Source organism: Pipra filicauda, unplaced genomic scaffold, assembly GCF_003945595.2.
Source record: "Pipra filicauda isolate LSUMZ 115617 unplaced genomic scaffold, ASM394559v2 scaffold58_size5111680_pilon, whole genome shotgun sequence".
NCBI lineage: Eukaryota > Metazoa > Chordata > Aves > Passeriformes > Pipridae > Pipra > Pipra filicauda.
Genome location: NW_024104742.1, coordinates 1,863,421 through 1,885,317, shown reverse-complemented (window position 1 = coordinate 1,885,317; position 21,897 = coordinate 1,863,421). Strand labels below are relative to the sequence as shown.

The following is a 21,897-nucleotide window of genomic DNA, read 5'->3' as shown; positions in this document are numbered from 1 at the left end:
TATAAAGGCGGGCACGTGACGGCGGCGCCGCCGCTCATTGGGCAGCGCCCGCAGGTTGTTACAAAACCAGGCGGTTTTGTAACGCGCCGGCCCCGGCCCGGCCCGGCCCAGCCCGCTCCCCCCGCCCCGTGAGGGGTCACCCGGTCCCTCAGACCCCCCCCGGTCCCTCAGACCCCCCGGCCCGGCCGCGTCCGCCCCTCGGCGGGTGGGTTGGAGCCGCGCGGCCAAGGGAGCGCCCCGTGCTCGGAGTTCGGTCAGACCCGCTGGTGGGACGCGGGGCTCGCTCCCGGGCTCGGCGTTTTGGTGACACGGAGAAAACAGCGGTTCAAAGAGGTTTTGAGATGCCGTTCCCTGCTAGAACTGGAGTTGTAGAGCCTTGTACTTGCACGGTTAATCGGTCCCTTTCAGGGAATCTACGTAGTGGTGAAGCTATTTTGATGTCAGGTAATCGTGCTTTTAGGGCAACTAAGGAAAACATTAGAAGGAAAATGCTGTGTTTATTTAGTTTTATTGGGTTTATTTATTTACGGCATGGCATGTTGCACAGCTCTACCTGTCCATGCCGGATTCTAGAAAAAAGCACGTGATGTATTTTGTTTTATTCAAGACCAGCCGTGTTGACCGTTTGAATCTGCACATTCCCACCAATTCTTGTTAGATGAGAGGATCGCACTAGTTGTGTAACTGTCTGTGCTAAATGTAGCCTAGGGAGAAAATCACCTGTGCTACTATCGAAAAGAAGCAGTTGTTCTAAAAGAAGTTGTCAAATGCTTTTTTTTTTTGCAGTTTCATGCATATCTATAGTTACCAGAAATGTCCATGTTACGTTATATATACATACCCTTTCAAATGTTCTAAAAATGTGGGGCACTTTTCATGCTGTCTTGAAATCCACTGCAGAATTTGAAATTTCTGAGGATGTCCTGTCACTGATACTACTTGCCTCCTCATGGAGCTCAAGGGACGGGATGAAGGAATAAATTTCCATTTTCCTACTTACAGAAGTGTCTGGACTCCCCAGCTTAGACTGTGTGAGCTAAGCAGGTATTAAGGGACAAGCCCTGCCTATGGAGCTTGAATGGACAGGAGAAAAGATGGAAGAAAGGAGAGGCAACATGAGTTTTGTAAAACCTTGTTTAGACAGGATACTTGACAAAGTTCAGATGAACTTCAAGATAAAAAACAACTTAAAGCCGCTTAAATTCTGGATCTTAACTTTTAATAATATACACTTCGAATTAATGAGTTCAATATCTACCTGTTGTTCTTAGGCAAATCCTTTAATTGGAAAAAGAATTTAAGAACTACTGGTTTCCTTACTTCTTTCTGCCATTGCTTAAATCATATTTGAATCTAAAGTATAGCACAGCCTGACAGCAAGCAGTTCAAAGAAAGGTAGGACAGCTGAAGCACTTAAAATTTCAGTTAAGCAATGCTTCAGAACAGCTAGAAAGAATTAGCTTGGGAGTGTGGGGTTTTCCCACCAGACTCCAGCTTGCTAACATAGACTTCTTGTTTTCCAAACTTCCATGCAAGAAAATCTCATGCTATAAAAGAATAAAACCCTTAAGAAAAAAAAAAAAAAAAGGAAAAATGCTTTCTTGCAGCCTTGAGGTCAGCAGTTGTCTCTATTGCAAAACTATAGTCTCGGCAACCCCTCGGTGTGTTATTTTATAACCATTGTCCTGAAAACCACTATGAGTCAAAGCCTATTCAAGCGAGGGAAAGTGACATAACCACTGGTTACCAGTAGCAATGCAGTGACAATCTCTCTATCAGGGATACGCCACCAGTATTTACATAGTTACATAGCAGACACTTAAAGAGATAAATCGTGGTATAAAGAGAGGGTTTCTAGCAGCACACGAATTCTAGATAGGGAAGGGGAATAGATTATCATAGAAAATGTAATCAGCATTTGCACTCTGAAAGGAACTTCCACGGTTCCTATTTGCAATGTATGAAAGCATCTGCAGGGCTGGCTGATGCTCTGGACTGAAACGAGTCTCAAAAAAGCACTGTGAAATGCACTTCTGGGAATTCTCTTCCACCAGCAGGGAGGTGGCTGGAACGTTTCAAGGGAAAAGGGAAGCTGTGCTTATGAACTACTCCTGTGATGGAAGCTGTGTGCTTAGAAGGGTTCAGAACACAGACCCTTATCCCAGGCTAGAAAACAGTTAAGACCTTGTCACAGATGGCCTACAGGCAACAACTCTGTGACTTCTTAGGGGAGAAACCAGCTGGCTCTGCCTCTGCTAGTTCCTGGTATGTGTGTGGTGTTTGGTAAATGTTAGTACTTGGTGGGGTGTGACAGGTACAGAGTGACCTGTACAGTCACTAACAGCAAAACACTTTAAAGCCAAGATACTAATTTACTGTTCACTAGAAGTCAAACAACTACAAAATATTTGATTCTGACATCAGGCCTGGCTCTGCAAAGACTTTTTTTTAGCAAAAACAGCTGTGTGAATTGAACATACATAATCTAGATATGCTGGGGTGTTTTTATATAACACATCCTGAAAGCACAGAGTTTTCATACATTCATACATATATTCATGGATTTGGAGCAGCAGTAGGTCATGAGGTATACTTGATTAGAAAGCAAAAAAAAAAAAGGAAAAAGGAAAAAAGCACCCTCCTGCCTACCTGCATTGTTCATGAGATCAAGAACAGATTTATCCTTCACTTAAACAGAAGAAGTTAAAGCGAGGAGGTGACTCACTCTGCAAAAGCACATCTCCCTTGTATGATTTTTCTACAAAGGGAGGTTTAATTTCTTCCTTTTAATGACAATGAGCACAATACTGATCTCCTTCCAGCAGTTAATGGCTGGCATAACAGGCAGCGTGAGAGCATGACTACATTCTTCAGCCTTCTTCTGGATCTATAAACTGCATCAGGCTTTGAGACCACAAAAGCCATCAATAAACCTGCATCTTTCCTCTCTCAAACACAACGAACCCAAGTGTGAAATTCCACCCCACCAGTCACGCTGACAAAGCTCCTTCTCTAGTGGAAGTAGGGATGTGAAAAGTCACATCACAAATACAGCCACAGATGGCTTTTTATTCTCAAGTGCTCTGCCCACACTGTAGTAGTCCATAAGCAAGAACAGATTTGGACTGATGGCCCATGCAGCTGAGATAATTAAAAAAACCACCAAGTGTGAGGCCTGACCAGTATGTCAGGAAGCTGCACTAACTTACAGATAGGGAACGGGAAGGGAAGACATATCAGTTCTTCTGGGTTATTTTGCCACTGAATCTCTGGATGACTTTTGGCAACTATCTTTACCTCTCCTTTTGCATTCTGCCTGCTGTGACTACTCCTTCGTGTACTGGGTGTCTTTGCTATCATACACACATAATGTACATTGAAAAGCAATCAAGTCCAAGTTCTATTTTAAATCTATTTTGACACATTAATCTTAAAAAAAAAGTCATAATGTTCCATAAAATATAAAGGAAATTAAAGAAGAAGTGTAATGGAGAAGTTTATGTTCATATGCCATGGTTAGAAAATAGCTAGAATTCAGATGCAAACACATTATCCAGTTTAAATAAATGCAAGCACCAATAGAGAGAGCAACGTGATCATGGAGGGTTGTTTTTCAGGGAAAAACACCAACAGAGCCTGAGAAAGGTTCTTGTTACCTACTGGTCCATGAACTGTGTAATAAGAAAAAACCCCAGTGCCCTTCCCACGCAAACCTCTGCCTGCCTAATTGATGACTGACTAGTGATCAGCTTGACAAGACCTCAGGACTGACAAAGCGAGCATCCCACTGAGGTTGTACCTTTCACTGCATGATCCTGAAGGGGGAATCACAGCGTGTCCTTGAAGCGTAACCAAACCTAGAGCGGGCTGGGTAAAATAATTTCTGTTCAGCCATATCTAGATTCTTAGAAGGTTACTTCTGTTCTGTACTAGAATGAAAGGGCTACTGTCATAAACTCAATGGAATTCAAATTCCAGAGTATTTTGATCATGAAGGAGTAAGATATTTCAGCGTTGAACAAATATTTAACATGTAGTTTGCCATGAAGTTCTGAGATACCTAACTGTTCTTTGAAGACTCACATTTTATCAAAACTGAGGAATTATCCACTATGCACTCCCACTAGCCATTAGGGTGACAACTTCTGTTTTACTGGAAAGCTAATCTGTCAGAAGGAAAGCCCAAATTAACTCTTAAGTACAGAGGAATGAACATCCCAAGTGTTCAAGTACCCTCAGCATACACGGTAAACCTCCAATTACAACAAGCTCCTGCTTAAAGTGTGGCAAGACAAATTTGAGACCAAGCAGTCCAGGGTTCCTCATGTTCATGCAGTCAGGAAGCCTCTCCATTTCTGGAGAACATGGGCAATTGCTGTTACAGGAGAACAACTGAATTAATATATTCTGTCTAGAAGGTAAAGGTATTCATGGATTTTTCTACTCTGACCAGTAAAAAACTACTTTGCAAATGCCTTGAGCAACAGGTCATTTTATGCAGCATTCTGTTTGTCTGAAGACTTCACTTAGGCTCAGTTTGAGCTATCTTTGCAGTTTGAAACCTTATAAATCTAAACATCCAGAAGGGAAAGGTTGTAGCAAGGAACATCATGATCTATGTTTTGTTTCACAGTTCGTGATAATGTAATTCCAGAAAGAAGATGAACAAGCTCCACAGAGTAATTAACGCAATCCACAGTCCACTTGAAGGTATAGGAGCTAATTCTTTATGTGCTTTGGTGTTTGGTGTTCCCTGAATACAATAGCTAAGATGCATCATGCATCAAAGCTGGAAGTTATTGATGAATCCCCTACAAAGCAAATGGAACATGCAGCTTTTGAACAGTTTGAAATCGTGACTGATGGTTTATTTGAAACTACAGGACACGTTCTTGCTTGGGTTTTAAAAGCTTTCTGGACCAGAGCTATTCAGCTATCTTTAGATTGGTGTGGACTGCTGTTAAAAAAGTCTCCTCTTAAAAAGTGTGACAAATAAGCCTTATTATGCTTGTTGTGATTTTTAAAATCCAAAAGCCAAGTCATCCTTTCCTACACAAACATCTGTGGGAGTGTAAAAGGCCTCCCAAATCCACAATTTTAATTTCAGTAGTTTTCTGCAGGGGGTGAGGAAGATAAAGGCAAGTTCTATAGTCACAAAACATGAAAGAGTATGGGTGGTACTACTGAGACAAAACCCCTACAATTAGCTAGAATAAGTGAAGGCTTAACAGTGGCAGTAGCATGTGCTTTCTAAAGTACACCTGACAGCCAGATAAAGCCTCCAGTTCTAGGATGCTGTCTTTGAGCCATTGCTCACAGCCTCCATATCTTTGCTGCTGGGGAAAACTCACTCAGCCAAGGACTGAGGAATGCATCCCTTCTTGGCAAAACTCTTAGGGACATACTTGTGGTCCCACAGCATTTAAATGAGACTTAAAACATATGCTTCGAGTTAAGGGGGTCCTTCTGAGGTTAACTCTTGGGGCAAAGGAATAACTTAGAATAGACTATTTCTGTTGAAAGGGAGGGGCCTACAATGACCATCCAGTCCAACTGCTGGAGCAGCTCAGGGAACTTCAGCCTGTGCTTAACTCCTTTCTCGACTTGGGGGCTTGGATATCCTCACACCTGCGACTTTCACCCCAGAGGCTGTAGGCAGCCCCTCCATCCTGGGCTCTGACCTGCACAGGTAATGAGTCTATGGTGTCGTGGGCTACAAGATCACTGCCTGCCACTGTTCGCCATCACTGCAGGCCCAGGGGTTTCTGTCCAGCCATGTCAGCTGATTTCATTCAATCAAACATACAGGCAATACATGAAACAAGAGACAGGCATTTCCACTTAGAAACCTATGACATGACTGCTATTTAGCCCATTATGATCAACCAGATAAAGACTTAAGACTACCCCTTCCCACTTCTGTAATTCCATGGAATTAGTCCTGGAAGCTCAGCTGATACTTTGTTCTTGATCCACAGGTTTCCAATTTTCTTTCAAATTAGCCTTTAAATGTCTGTAGCTATACCTTAGTCACTTAGTGAGAAGCCAGACAACAATTTTACTTATGCAAAACTCAAGATTGCATTTGTCATACTAGAAGGCAGGAGTGGGTTTGTTATTTTATTTTTTATTTGAAGTATTGCAGAGCTTTCTTGTGATACATACACATTGCTGGGGCTTCCGGTAGCAGACTTTCAAAAATAATTAAAGTGATGAATCATAATCAGAAATAAATGACTCTTACATCTATTAAGACAGTTATTTAAAAAAATGTTTTGATGAATCATGCAAAATGCTCGCAAACAGCATTATACTTTTTCAGAGATACATTTTTTGGTTTTCCTAAGTCTTACAAAAAGAGCTTGTGCTTTTAAACACTTGAATTGAAAAAAATATTTACAGCAGACATCATAAATGTCACATTGAAGTTCATACAGGCAAAGTGGTGATGGTCCCCTGCTCTACCATTCACAAAACACGCTGAGGGTTCCAGGTCTCTTCCACAAACTCCCAATTAAAAGTGTTCAGTCTTGGATCTTCAGTATGCTCCTCTTCTCCAAATCATTCATTTCCTTCAGTATAAGGGCAACATTGTATCTCAATTCTTGAAACTTTGCAACTGGCACCTGAAACAAAATATTCAGGTTAGAAGACATCTTAGGAACTTTCACTAGGGCATGCCTATGATAGGGAGCATTGCAGTGTCAGTGCAATCTCTCTTAAAATACGATTTTTTTCAGATTTAAGACAAAGGATTTGAGGTTAATAACATTCAGTTAATTCAACTAAATCCATGTGGAAAAGGAGAGTGGAAAAAAACAGAAATAACAGCTACATAGTACATTTTCTGTACTGCTTGATGGAAGAAAGGAAATACTACAGGATGTAAACTGAGGACTGCTGTGGTGAAGTAAGAGTCCTGGATTGGAAGGAAAAACAAAGACATCTGGAATGCTGTGAAGCCTACAAAATTCTCAAACACAAATTCCAGATATTTCTTGTCCAAACTTGCAAGAGAAAGGAACTGAGACTTGGGGCAAGAGACTTGGCAGCAACCTCAAGAGCAAAGGGCACTGGGCAGTGTCTATATGTGGAAGGCACAAGACTTTGCTTGAACACACAAAGCATTTTCAGCTGTGCAGGAGACTTATGGACTCTACCATTTCAAGCCTGAGAAACCAAGTGGATGGAAATCTGTTATGTGTTAAGACAGAGATCCACACCTGAGCACAGGCACAGATGGCGTGGCACAGACTAACAACAGGGCAGTGCACAAACACACGTGCTCACAAGAGTGCCCATCCCAGTCTAGCTGGTCCCATGCTGCTCTGCAGAGCTCTGCCTAATTGACTCCACTGCTTTGGCTACACCGAAGACAGCAGTTCTTTTGACAGAGACCCTTGTCATCCTTCTGCCTAGTGTAGCACAGATATCAATTATGTGAGAGGAATCCAACACCTGATTTGCATTTTCCCCATACATCCAAAATGCATAAAAAGGCATCATGTCCTTTTCACTTTTGACATACATACAACAAGACTCAAAATGCTGCAATTCCCCCTGCTTTTGAAAAAAATCTTCAGTTAGAAGTCACACTGTGATTAAAAAACCAAACAGAGACCAGAGTGTAACTTCTTCCTGTGCCAGACATATTTTAAAACTGTTCACAACAGAATTCTGGACTTACCATCTTACATAAGCCTTGATAGTTAGCAGGACATTCTGAACATGTCCAAATGAAAGGAAACCAGAGAGCTGAGGACTATATTTGCTTGCACATGGCACCTTGAACCAAAACACAGGTTTATCCCCACTAACTGTGGGAAGACCACTCATCAGATACAGAAATCATGTTTACAGCCAAATCCTTGGCATTCAGAACTAAGCAGCAGCAGCAAAGAGTCAATTCTAAGAGAAGCACATTGCTTGCTATCAGATATCTGCACTGCTGTGTGTTCTGGACAAACACACCTCCACTACCAAATAGCAAAGGGTCTTCCACAGACTTACAAGAAAAGAAAAACAACTAAAATCAAACCAAAACAACCAGAAACAATAGCACCAAGATGAAGACTTGACATTATATGCCAGGAAATGAAGCCCCAGATATAAACAGTAAAGAATATATACTAGCTTTTATTCCCAAAAATGAAACTTACCCTGTTGTAAAGAGTTAACCTGACATCCATGGCATCATTTAAGTTCCATGGAAGATGTCAAACAGAGCTTATGGGATGCTCTGACCTGGACTGTCCAGAGTGGTAAATTTGATCTCCTGTGAAGTGACACCCTCAACATTTTGCAGTGTAGCACAGATTTATGCCTTCCTCAACAGCTGCTTTCTTGCACAACATTTTAACAGTAAAATCAGTTCACCTCTTTCAACCCACAGGGCTTTGGTGCTCCTTCCAGACTACTACTAACCCGGGAACTGAAGCCAAAATCTGTACAGAGTTCAAATGTAACAATGCCTGCTGTGCACTGAATTCCTGTATGCACCACCATGTTATTTATAGAACAAATAGCATTTCTTTTCAAAGGTTAAAATTACGGAAGAGTTTATGGCATCTTCTGGCAAGCCTTTAGGTACAGTGTCATAAATACTGCCACTGACTAATTCTGAGGTCAAAGAGGTTTTTTTTTTACTTTCTAGCAGCAAGAATGGTACTGAAGAAAAAGAATAAAACTACCTCTGCCACAGAAGAGAATGTTATAATTCTCTGCAAAATGCAGGTTCAGAAGTGTATCATACCTTATATAAACTACCCCAGTAATTTTCTTGCCCTCGAAAGCCACCTTCAGGTCTGAAGGTTACAGTTGGTAACAACCCCATAATTTTTAATCAAACCACATATTGTGCAACAGTGTTTTTCAGTCATTTTCTTCTAAAAGATTAGATTTCAGCAGAATGTGCATAGGAACAAGGTATGAAATGATTTTTGTTGGTGTTTCATTATATATTGTATGCAGCTACACTGAACATGATGGATTCCAAAGCAAACCAAGCAATGGTAATGCATTGTTTAAAAGAGCTTTAGTATTTTAAATAATAATTCAACTTTCTAAATAAAACTTCAATTGGTTTCTTTTTTATTTATTATGGCAATCAGACTTACTTCAAAGCGATGAGCTGTCCCATCTGAAAGCTTCATCATCATCAGAATGGACGGTTGAAGTGCACGGGCCAGTGAGCTGAAATTATTTACATTATTAGTATTACAGCAGCAGACATCAGCAGTGTGATGACTACAGCATTGCACATTAACCATTTTAGATGTTCATGTAGGCTTTACACAGAACATGAGTAATTTCAGTCTCAGAGTCCTTTACCTGTCTGGCTGGAAACTCATGAACATAAGAGTACTGTCCAACTTATCTCAGTATTGAGACTAAACGTTTCTTTAATACTTTAGCAACCACAAGTTTAGGAGCATTTTTGTTTTTACGTAATCAATTTAGTGGAACTATGATAGGGATGAGAGCTGACCAAGTACTGCTAATAATAATGCACAGTTTTCTTATGCAGTTTACCATCTTGTCCATCCCTTCATATTTTCAACTGCCACCTCATCTGGAGAATCAAGCTCTTCCAGTCTTTATGCTAAATTCGTGTGTTGTTATTTTATTTGATGACCCAAAGAAGGGAAATGAGTCATTCTTGTGCAGCTTCCATCAACTGACGTTGCCAAGGCCTGCTCAGGTACTGACAGGCACTACAGCCAGAAGCCACCATACCTCTCTGCAGAGGCTGTTGCTGCATGATAAACAAGAAATCCCAGGGGGAAGGTTAACTGGAAAGGAAAATAAGAGGAAGGAAAACAAAAAAGGATAATGTATTGCTCCTGTGCTGTTTGGAAAACAAATAATAGGATTTGCTTGCAGCTTGCAAGCACTGTGCCTGAGGATGTTTATCTGGACGTTTTGCTTTCTTATAGGTATAGATTTTTTTCTGCAGTGATACCTGTGTGGTGCTTACAGCACTGCTTGGCAGAGTCACCTGAACTAGTAGCTTCTGGCCATTACAGTTTTTACTTAGGAGCCTTTTTTCTTGATTTCAGGAAGACAATCCCTGATCACCCATGGGACTCTCAACTATGGCAGCAAAGAAGCTGCACTCTCTCCTTGATGCAGGTATCCATGAATGCAATATGAAGTCACTCATGCTAATAATTTACTGTACTAACAAATACTGGATCATGTTCTAATTTATTTCATCTTGGTCTGTCTTGGTTAGAACTAGACAGAGATCAAAACAGCACAGACAACAGGTTTCTGTGCCAAAGATACATCCCCCAGCTGCCTCTCCTCTGGCAGATGGCAAGAAGCCACTCACTGCAGGCACAGGCAGGATGATAACAAAGGCCTTTGATCCTGTTTTGTGAAAGAAACCAGGAGGTAGTACAATGACCAACTACATAACTATGGCAGTGTAAAGGTGCTGTTCTGAAACCTCTCTTTGTAGAATCTGTAGCACACTGTACAGGGGATGTAAAGTCATCTTAACATGTGCAACATAAAGTGATAGTACACTTGAGAAGTTGCATAGGGGATTTCCTTCCCCCATTCCAGTGAAACTGAGAGTTTGCCTGGCTGCTTGAGGCTCAATCCATTTAATTTATTCCATCCATCTCTGAGGGCTTGTGGATTTGTATCAGCTCCTTTAAGTTTTAAAATGAGACTCAAACTTTGAGTGAAATGTTAACAAAAATAAAATGTATATACACTGACTTCTATCCTGTTCAGAAAATTCCATCTGTATCTTACTGTTTAACGCTACATGCCAATCCCTAACAGCAAGATACATTTTAACCCTGTTAACATTTTTAAGAAGCCCAAGAAATCAGTTTAACCTGAGGTAAAACAACTTCCAGGGACATGCACGATTCTCTTTTATACCTTGTGGATATTGCTACGTCCACTCTCCACTTGAAGTCCTGGATACCTGGTAGCCTACTTCTTTGTAGCAGAGCTGTGCCTTCGGAAGCGGGACGCCTAAGGAGTAAACCAGTAATGGGAGACTGAAATGCAAATTCATAAAAGAAAAAAACAATCTAAAGAGAAAATATGATTCCTCAGAACAAACCTGTCTGGAACTTGTTTCTCTCCTGCATCTGTCCTCATTTAGAGAGGTCTGAATGAGTAGAGGTATTGTGGATTAAAGACAGCTATGCTCAGATTATCCCCTTTTCCTATGCTTAACTACGGTCCACGTTGAAAAAAGAGACCAAGTGACTGTGTAATTCCAGTAAACTGATGTCACTATAAAGTTTAGTAATAGTCACTGTGGTGGCTGGCATACCTATTATTTCAATTATATGCAACTGTGAGGCATAGAAAGGGACCTGCAAATATATCTTTAAATACATGCAGATCCAACAGGAACAAGCAAGCAGGAACAAGACAGATGACTTACGCAAAACAGTTGGATAAGGTCACCGTATTTCTTCAGCAAAAAGCATCTAGTATTGTCAAGCAGAAATGTTTTAAAATATAATACTGAGTGTCTTTTGAGCGTATTTTGAAGCATACTTAAAAAAAAATAGTGGCTCTTGTTAATCCAACATAATTTACAAACTTTAAATTCCTTACATAATGTGCACTGCCAAGCCCAGCACAACCTTCAAGATTTTTGTCTAGTCTACCATGTAAAAAGCCAAGCACTTCATTTATTACTCATATTGCAGTAAGAATTAGGTCGATCAAGCCCTAGTTTATTTCTGTAAGGAAATACAGTTGACAGTGATTAAACTTCAGATGATTGACAATCTTCAAAGTTTGAACAGCATCTTAAGCTCTGGGTAACCAAAGAAGCCAAATCTGACACAAACACATAACAACCGTTCATTTTTAGATATATATGCAGAAATAATTTCAGAATGAGGTCATTGAGCTGGTCCATTCAGGACTATGTGTTACTTACCATATTTACTTTTTTTCCTAAGCATCCCATGTCCCTGGAAGTTATTTACGGTACATTTCAAAGCTACTCCACTAGTCCCACTAAGGGTGGGATAAGAAACGTTACATCCTTTATCCATGGTGCTAGACATAATCTAATTACAGACTTTACATCAGAAGGGAATCCTCTCTGAACAAATCAAGGACTGTAGGAATGGCACTCTAACATCCCTACTCAGATGCTTGTGTGCAAGTTAGCTGGTGCCTTTAGAAACTGCCTGGAAAGATTAATGATCCAATAAGGCACACAGGACCGACAGGCTGAGATCCTCCAATGCTCCTGCTTTTCACAAAGATGATATAAGGAAGGATTTATCCTTCTGGTGGGGGCATCGGGTGGTGTCAGAAATGACACACATTCCTAATAGTATGGTAAAGGAATGAGCAAAAAAAAAAGTAGATCAGCTGGTTCTTACTGTCAGCTCCTGGATAGGAAGTAGGTCACCACAGCTGGGTACAACCATGAGGAGCTGGAGTCTAGAACAGTCATTAGCAGGATTAAACAGTAAGAACAGACCGTTCCCTCAGTGGAGAGCTGCAATAGCTTAATTTGGAGAATCCCTAAAAATAGCCACACTGCTACCGTTTCCTTAAGACATGCTAACTCCCATCAATGGAGGATGGTCCATTCAGTGCAGCACCAGCACTCCTGGGGAAGAAAGGAGTAGAAAAAACATGAAGATGTTCTAATTAGCAATGGTTGGAAAGGCCAGCAATGGTGACCTCCCAAACAGAGGTGAAGCTTCTGAATATTGTTGGGTGACAGCATTTCTGTAACCAAATACAAAATTTTATTTCTGGTCAGGACTGCACTTCAGTGCCATTCCCTCAGGAAGAGTCACAACTTTTATGGCTTAGTTTAAACTTCTGTCAGGACCTTCCCAGTTTGGACAAGACTAAATTAGAACTGCAAGAATCCTGTAAGGATGACAGAATGTGCATAGTGGCCAACATACAAACAGAAATTATATAGGCTTTTAATAAAGCCATTGATTTATAAGAGGAATAGCAAAATGGAGCAGAAAAGACTCCAAAACCTATAGCCTGTAATTACATTTCATAAACACTCTCTACCAACAGCTGCAATATACTGTCAGCACACCCTGCAAAGGCAGAAGTCAGAACAAGTAAAGGACCACGGATCAGCCAGAGACCATCTCAACTATATGTGGAAAGGATGATACCCCTGGTGACAAGAACATCATCTGCTAAAGGATGCAACGCAAGAGCACTCAAAAATGAAAGATTAGAGAACTTGGAGCAGCAGCTGACCTAACAAAACTAAAGACAAGTTCTGGATGGTTCCCTATGCACATAACAAGAAATGCCTAGCAGGTCACTGAAAAGGAAGGATGAATAAACTGGTATGTGTGAAATGCTGACAAATGGCACACAGAATGCACCCTCCTGGCAGAAACTAAAGCTACACTATTAAAAAAAAAAGCAGTGCATTTATTATAACCATTCAGAGAGGGGGAAGTTAGAGCTATCCTTTCCCTTAATAAAGTTTTAATTTCATGCGGCTATTTGATGGTGTCAGTGTGGCAAGCTTTTCTTTCCTTTCAGTCTATGTAGCTTGATGGAATTGTGGGGACACAGAAATACAAATGTCAAATTCTTCAGAGCTGTTGTTCAGTGAACAGAAGTCCAAAAATAGGATAAGATGCCAGGAAAAGTATTAAAAATGGATTTTTCTGGGTTATCTAGCTCATATTGAATTTTTGATCAGATGCTAATATATCTCTTACCATCACAATCATATATATTTACAACTCGGTAAGCAAATGTATGATTCAGTGTTACATTTAAGATTATAAAAGCAGATCTGTCTAGAAATCTAATCTGAGGTGCTCTTCTCTGGTCTCAAAACACAGAGCAAGATTACACTGGATAATCACAGCTTTCAAAATGAGAAAAAGCTAAATTTTCCAGCATCGTGATTTCACAGTAGAAAACAGACAATCATGCATGTTTCAAATTACATCTAAATTTATCTTCTTTTTCCACTGCAAACAATATTTCCACTTTGCAACCATGAATTTTGCATTCTTAACACCTATAATTCGAAAAGAAGAGCAAAGAAAAGATGAGAAGACTGAATTTATTTTTACTCCAAGAACCTTTAGCTGTAAGCCAAGATCTTAATCAAGGAAATGAAAAGTATTTTTAACTTTGGTAGCAGCATTCAGACCCTTGTAAGGGTAACTGAAATACCACAATTATGATTACCAAGATTCTATGCAAAGAATCTGGAGCAGCATTGGGTTAGTGATGCTATGTGCTGAGTGACCTCAAGTTTCAAGGAAGAAAGTTGTAATCATAGAATATTCTGAGTTGGAAGGGACCCACAAGGATCATTGAAGTCCAGCTCCTGGCTCTGCACAAGTTTTCCATATGCAAAATGTCCAAGAAATTTCTAGATGCAGAATAAGCTAAATATGATGGAGCAGAGAACCATTCTTGGGATTCCCTTTTTCTGCATGTTCAAAAAGCTCTTGATTTAGTACTTCCTCTGGAGCTACTGAGGGATACTGCTTAAAAAATGAACTTCACCTAGCAGAGCACTTGATATCTCACATGTGTCAAGTCACTCAGTGTGAACTCCCAATTCAACTGTACATTAAGAGACTTGATGAAATTCTATCTGAAAAAGCTGCCACGAACCACAGCAAATAGAAGGCACACGTAGCTTGCCTCTCAACACAGCAAGTCTTTCACTGTTGCTCTAACTTGCAATGATAATGATGGCAAAAATGCTTAATTCTGCACTGCATTTTTCATCTGTAGGTATTGATGTATCTCACAGTTTATAGAACATTATAAAAAATGATGATCAGAGAAAAAACTCAAAATTGGCATGAAAGCCATTTAATGCATATATAGCCATGCATGATGGACATCATACTGTACTGAATCAAAATAATGGGACAAATCTTGTCTCAATAATTTAGAAAATTTTGCTGTTCCTTCAAGATGCGAGGGATTTGTGTCAGCAGAGCTCTGTGCAACCCTGCTGCCTGCACAATGTATGACACATGAAGACACCAACCTGTTACCAAAGACTACACTGGAAAAGTCCACAATGAAATCTTCTGGTATCCTGAAAGAGAAGAGCAATACAAAACAGTTACGTTTTTTGTACCTATAATTATGTGGCCGTATCTAAAAAAAATGAAATCTATTATAGAACACAAAAGACATGACAACATTTTCTCTCTTCCATTGCTTAAAACTGCAATCAGCTCTTATGTAAGCATTTCAGTATTGATTCAGTTGGAGCTCTCAAAAGGACAGCCTGTGTTTTTATATCAAGAACCCTAAAAACTGTATTACATCTTCCTGTCCTACCTAATATGGAAATGGTGAGTTTCAAAAGAAACCAGTATTTGCTTAACTTCTCCTGGTAAAGTCAAGAAAAATTTTACTGATGGCTCTAACAAGTGTAGAAGGCAGGCCAGCAATGCATGCTTTCAAAAATCCCAAACCTACACATTTCACTTCACTTTCACCTGAAGCATGATGAAAAGAAGACAGAAAGAATTGCTCCCTCAAAAGTAAAATAGAGGCCCTTGTAGCTAAGACTGCTTAGAAAAGGAGCATATCTAACATGAGGACTGGTGTAACAAATTCACACTTCATCCACCCTGTGCCTCTCCACTCCTTTACTATTCTTTCGACACTGGTGTTGCCTCACAAACAAGCTGCTGTCGATTTTCAGTTCAATAGATCAGGCTGTGAATTGCAAAGACTACAGAGCAAACACTCTCCATTCAGCCACACGGACAGTAACCTCCTACAGAGAGGCAAGTTGGACAACTGGGAGAACTAACTACTGCTGCTGCCACAGTTAAATCCTCACCATGAATCAGTGCCCAGAGACATTACTCATCAGTGGCTTGAGATACACAGCAGTGTATCAAAGGAAAATCAAAGGAAGTTACCTGTCCTAAAGAGCTTACAGTGTCTAATGACAGGAGAAAAAACAACTCATCAACTCACACAGTGGGAAGATGAAACAGCAGTTACTACGGCTCGAATTCCTAATGGAAGAAGGGAGGTTACACCACATTTTTAAATGGTGCTTGGATAAAAAGGAATTCTTTTTAGCAAGCACTAGAACGGTGCTTTTTTGGCTGCATGAGTCTGTCTTTCAGAAGAAACAAGACTTCTTCTGCAAACATTACTTATACTGTCCATGCAAGTGTATCATTTAACACAGTCTGACCATGGCTGGATATCCTCTCTATGTAGTGGAATAGCTGGAGACAGGGGGTTGTAATATGATTATTATGGTATCTATCACAATACTTCCTCAACTGTAAGAGCAAGTGTTACTAAAACAGAAGCTTTAACACTACCCTTGAGTTTGCATTATTTTTGCTGTGCAGTCAATGATTTTGCTGAAAATTCTGTTCCAGGCTCAGGCAGCTTACACGAGGCCAGTCACACACTAAGCAGATCAGACAGAACATGGCACAGCTCAGCCTGAGGTACAGATGGCAATCAGTTTTCAAAGGAACAGTCTGAGGAAGGGACTCCAAGAGCAAGAAATGTGTGAGTATGTCTCAATCCCATGTTATTGGCCTGAGCCATGAAGTTATTAAATAACTTGGGAGGGGAAAAAAATAGCACCCACAATTTAGAGTGAATTTGTTCTTGCTGTCTCAGCCACTCAGGCTAGGAAATAAGGAATATAAAATGGCAACCCTTTGAAACCAGTAGAACTGATCTAATTAATCAGAAGTGTGCATGTCTCATAGCCTCGCCCTCCACCAAAACTAAGAGCCAAGACCAGGTACTTTGAGAATTACAAGACTTTACATGGGTGGAATTAGTTCAAGATTCAGCTTCACTGAAGGGAAACAAAACAGAATGCAGGAAGTTAAAAAAAAAGGTAGCCTGGTGCCGAGCTCAAACCTTTTAAAAGAAGACACAACACAAAAATGGAAATAAGCCATTTTTCTGCCTTAAATTGCAAAATACCTGCCCAAACACTGGGTGCCACTAATGCCAAGACACTGCTGTTCAATGAAGCATGTGTTCTTCATGCCCTTGTTCACAGGTTGACTCACAGGAGCCACTGCAGGAAGGTAAGTGTGTGAATGTAATTAGTAAGTGCCTTGAAAACATGCAGGCATTTCATCTCCAAACCCAAGTGCATTGGGAAATGTAGGAAATAACATTTCCCATAGGAACCAAAGATGCCAAAGGTGCTACTAAGTATCATAGCTTGAAGTAGAATAAGCTATTTAGTCTTCTAAAAGTTTAGCCACAAGGTGAACAAAGCTACTCACAGGAGATAAGAGTGTCAGAGATGGAAGTTAGGAAGAGCCCCAGTACTGTGAGAATCACGGGAGCATAGCAGCAACAAGCAGCACATAAAACATACAAGTCTGCAAGCAACTCAAATGCAGTTACCAGAACTATTGCTGCTAGATCAGTCATGTTAACCAGGACAATAAGATAAAAAGACTTGTCAACATATAAAAGACATAAAAAAGATCCTCTGGACTGAAAAGTGCCTGAATAAAGCGCATGAATAAACCATAAAGTGAGGAAAAAAAACCCCAAACAACTACAAGCGTGTAAGGCATTAAAGTGTGGTCAAATGACAAGGACAGGGACCTGAGGGTCTGTATTTCTAGACACACCCAGCCTGGCCAGTGACTTCTGGCACTCCTATACCACCTTTCTCCACTGCTTGGAAGAGGAATATTCACTCGCCCCCAGAGAACTTGTCATGGAGCTTTTAGTGCTCTTCATTTTTCCATAATCAAACTGAATGCATTTTGTGGGCACCTCAAAAAAACACCAGCTCCCACTGGGTCAAAAGCAATTCATCAGTTTCTTACTGACCTACTTTAACCTGTGTGTGAACTCCATGATGTGGTAGAGGCAGCAGCTTGCATTTTAGCTCACCAGACAAAAGGCAGGCCAAACTCCAGTACTGAGCTGCAGACAAAACTGTATCAACTAGCAAGGCACCTTTCATCATGGCCCCAATTACACCTCATGCTGATTACACCCCGACTACGTCTGCAGCTTTGATTTGCCCAAAGCTGCTCATGAAGTAAATTATGCTTATGACTCCGCAGAGCCTAGGGATAAAGCCAATGTGCAGGTTAACAGACAAATAAGGATAAAAAAAGACAGAATTAGAAACTTATCTATTTCTCCTAGGCAGCAATCAGAATGCTAAGAATTGTGGGGAAAGAGCATTTTAAAATAATTGAGCCTTGGTGCGGAGGTTCCTCTACAGATGAAAACATCAACTACTATTATTCTGTCACTGTTACTGAATACAGAAATAAGGGAAAACCTATAAATATTACTAGCATCTGATATCTAGCTTTTAGGATATGATCTTCTATTCAGACATACTCTGGAGAGACTGACACAGATTTTGGCAAAGCCTGTAACAAAGGTTATGATTTCTTGGGAAATGGGCAGGAGAGATTGTAGCTGAACAAGGTGGTAGGGTTGGCCTTTCAAAGAAGTGAAAAAGTAGGGCACTTCCTTAGCTTCTCAAATGTTACCACTGTCTTACTAAACATGTTAAAAAATATTGCAGGGCAAGTTGGGGATGGCAGAGAGAAGGTCACTCACATTTGCATAACCTACATTACAGACTAAATTAGACCATTCTCCCCAGCATGTGAAATTCACTGCTCATGCTCGCTGCTAAATCAAGTCTTACACAACACCTGGTTTTTGACTCTGGCTTTATGTGATGCTTGGCAACAGATGTATTATGTGTTATTTACAGGTAATTTTTATACCAACTTCATTGTGTTGATTCGGGGAAGCAATTACGTAAAAGTTATGAAAAAATAAACATTAAAAAAACAGGCAAAAACGGGCATACCTGAGCTCCTTCAGGTCTTCCTTAAAAGCCTAGAAAGACAAGGAAGGTTAAATTTTACACAATGTAGCCTTAAAAAATCATTTCTTACCTAGTGAATCAATAGTAGTTACTCTTTCCCCAAAAGTTTTAGTCTCGAGTGCCAGTAGTTTTGAAATGACAGGTGACATATTGAGAATTTTCAGAAGTGTTCCATCAAGTTGTGATTTAATTTTAAAGACCTAAATATCTTGGAAGCCTTTATTTTTCAAAATAACCTCTCTGCCACTTGTCTTACTTAGCTACCCAGAACATATTCTTCTTTTAGAGTAACTGTGTGCCCTTATTCTCAAATATGTTTTGCAGTAGCTTGTTTAAACTATGACAACAGAAAGGAAGTGCAAAAGGTAAGGTCTGAATACTAAAACCATATTTCCACTATGTTTCCTGCAATATGGGAGCATTTCCAGTATGCCTAAGCAAATATGAAACAGTATCTCAAACAAGATAGAGGTGCTGGAAGCCCAGAAGTGATTCACTCACATAAAAATAAAATGAGAGAGGGAAAATATAAGGTAAAGGAACATGAAAAATGAGAGAAAATAGCACAAAAAAGGGATGGGGTTGGGAACACAGCAGGTGTCTACATATTCACACCAAACATCCTCAGCATAAGTGGAAATTGCACTTTATTCCAATTTCCACTATAGTGTTGTGGCCATAAGACTTTCCTTCCTCTATGGCAGAAATATAAACAAATGCAGGCAAGGAAATATGAGAAATGATAAGTGTGGACAAAATGAGCAGTATATGAACACCCAGTGAGGGTAAGAGAGAGTGGTGACGTCTGTGAAATAACACTTTGCTATGGTTTCTTTGGGGGTTTTGATTTCAGAGTGAGAACAAACACGTACAGTAAACAAGATGATGAAGCAGAAATAGATACAGGAATCTTTTTCCCAAAGCTTAAATAGCTTTCAGAAAGCTCACTGTAAATCTACCCAAGTGAAAGAATAAGCTCTAGATTTTTAACAGTTTTTCACAACAACTTTGACTAGGAGTAACATTTTTATGTGCAGCTCCCCACCCTTGCAAATAGGATCTAGATAGTAATTCGTGTTTGATGCAGCTTTTAACTTATCAGGGCTCCAAGTACTCCCAGAACTTACTTCTTGTTTGAAGGTTGATATGGGGAGTCTCAACGCCTCTCGGAGAAGGGTATACATGCCAGAAATGAGGAAAGCAAGTTGCTCTTCTGAGAGATTAGCACTTTCTGCAATCAGCTTGACAGATTCCTTGCAGTCTTTTCCTTCCAGTGCATTAACGGTGACTGTGAATAAGAAAGCAAAGCAAGGCCTCTTTAAAAAGAGGAAGACCTGGAGACTGTGAACATTCACATAAACACCTCTATGATTTTGCCTGACTTAATGTACTTTTACACCAAAATTAAGCCCAGACAGTCAGGCTGCCTGGCACTGATAGAGCTTTTCAGTCTCTGTGGCCCCTGCACTAGACAGCAAATATGGTTCAACATCTGTATTTACTTCTGTCCCAAATGACTCTGCCTATATGTAGCTTTATTACTTTCAGTTATTATTATAAGGAAACCCTGGATACATTGCTCAATTTCTGACACTTTGCAGCAACACTTTGAGACTAACCAGACACTTTGAGTCCTTCTTGACTCAAATCAAAAAGGAAAACCCTGACAGGATGTTAGCTGAGAGAACATATCAGGGTCGCAGCACAACCCCATGCTGGGCAGCAGCTGCCCTCCTCTCAGCTGGCCACAAACAAGCTTTGCTTTTGCTTTGCTAAACAACTCTTCCATTAATCCATGATTATTTTACATACCTTATTTACTTAACTGAGCAACTCCTCATTTTGAGGGTCAAAGGTGCCTTGAGAAAATTCTCACCACAGGGAGAAGCCTCGTAGACAAAAATGAAATCAATCATTGTCAATCTTACTGCCCCAATCTCAGCAAGAAACCTGCACCTTGAGATTCCTGTATTGTCTCCTGCACATTGTGAAGATGCCCACGGGGTCTCTGACTGTCACACACAGCCTGACAGTGATTGGACCACTGGCTCTGGAGTACAGGGACGAGAGAGGAATAACTCTAACAGGACTCAGCGTGAGTTCAGAGGCCATCCATAGCTGCAGAAGTCTGTTCCTCATTCTCACGGTTGTTACAGAACTGTAGAGAACAACCAAGCAAGCCTGGCGTTGTATTTAACCCTCAGCTCTAGCTTCCTGACGGGAAAGGCGATGGGAAGTGACACAGGAAGCTGCAGCCTCTCAGTTGTCACAGAATCACAGAATTTCTGAGTTGGAGGGGACCTACAAGGATCATTCAGTCCAACCCTTACCCTGCAGAGGACACCCCAACAATCTCACCATGTGTCCGACAGCGTTGTCCAAACGTTTCTTGGGCTTTGTCAGAGTTGGTGCTGTGATCACAGTCCTGGGGAGGCTGTTCCAGTGCCCAAACACCCTACAGGTGAAGAATCTTTTCCTAATATCCAACCTAAGCCTCCCCTGACACAATTTCAGGCCATTCCCTCGGATCCTGTCACTGGCCACCAAAGAGATCAGTGCCTGTCCCTCCTCTTACCCTCACGAGGAAGTTTAACCGCAATGAGGTCTCCCCTCAGTCTCCCTTTCCCCAGGTTGAACAAACCAAGTGCCCTCAGCCGCTCCTCACACGGCTTCCCCTCCAGGCCCTTCACCATCTTCACAGCCCTCCTTTGGACGCTCTCTAAGAGCCGTCCTTGCCTTACCGAGAGGATCCACGGCCTCCTCGGGGACCGCGGCCCCCGCCCATCTGCCCTGGCTGCGAACCCTTCCCGTCCCTGCCTGGGGGGCAGCGGGGACCCCTCCGCGCCGGGCCCTACCTTTGAGGAGCCTCCGGAACGTGTCCTTGCCCAGGTCCTGCAGGGTCCGGGCCATGGCCTCCACCTCGGCGGGCACCCGCGGGCCCAGGAACCCGCGGCCGCCGCCGCCGCCGCCCTCGGCGAGCCCGTGTCCCATCACGGCCGCCATGGCCCCGCCGTGCGCCCTCCCCGCCGCGGGGGGCGCTGCGCCGCCGCCGGGGC

At 41.3% G+C, this 21,897-nt stretch overlaps 1 protein-coding gene and 1 long non-coding RNA gene across 2 annotated transcripts; one reads left to right on the top strand and one right to left on the bottom strand.

The window, feature by feature from the left end:
- Positions 1–162: 162 nt before the first annotated feature.
- On the top strand, positions 163–13,849 carry LOC113985581. Its single transcript, XR_005565950.1, has 3 exons — positions 163–444; positions 10,059–10,131; positions 13,039–13,849. It is a non-coding gene; the product is annotated as an uncharacterized LOC113985581 (long non-coding RNA).
- On the bottom strand, positions 6,108–21,859 carry LOC113985580 (COMM domain-containing protein 5-like). The gene is made up of 7 exons (XM_027716443.2): positions 21,697–21,859; positions 19,969–20,129; positions 18,824–18,852; positions 15,008–15,058; positions 10,897–10,992; positions 9,117–9,192; positions 6,108–6,626 (listed from the first exon to the last, which is right to left on the bottom strand). The coding sequence occupies exons 1-7, from the start codon at positions 21,842–21,844 to the stop codon at positions 6,525–6,527; spliced, it is 663 nt and encodes a 220-aa protein (XP_027572244.2). The 5' UTR covers positions 21,845–21,859; the 3' UTR covers positions 6,108–6,524.
- Between the last annotated feature and the right edge of the window lie 38 nt (positions 21,860–21,897).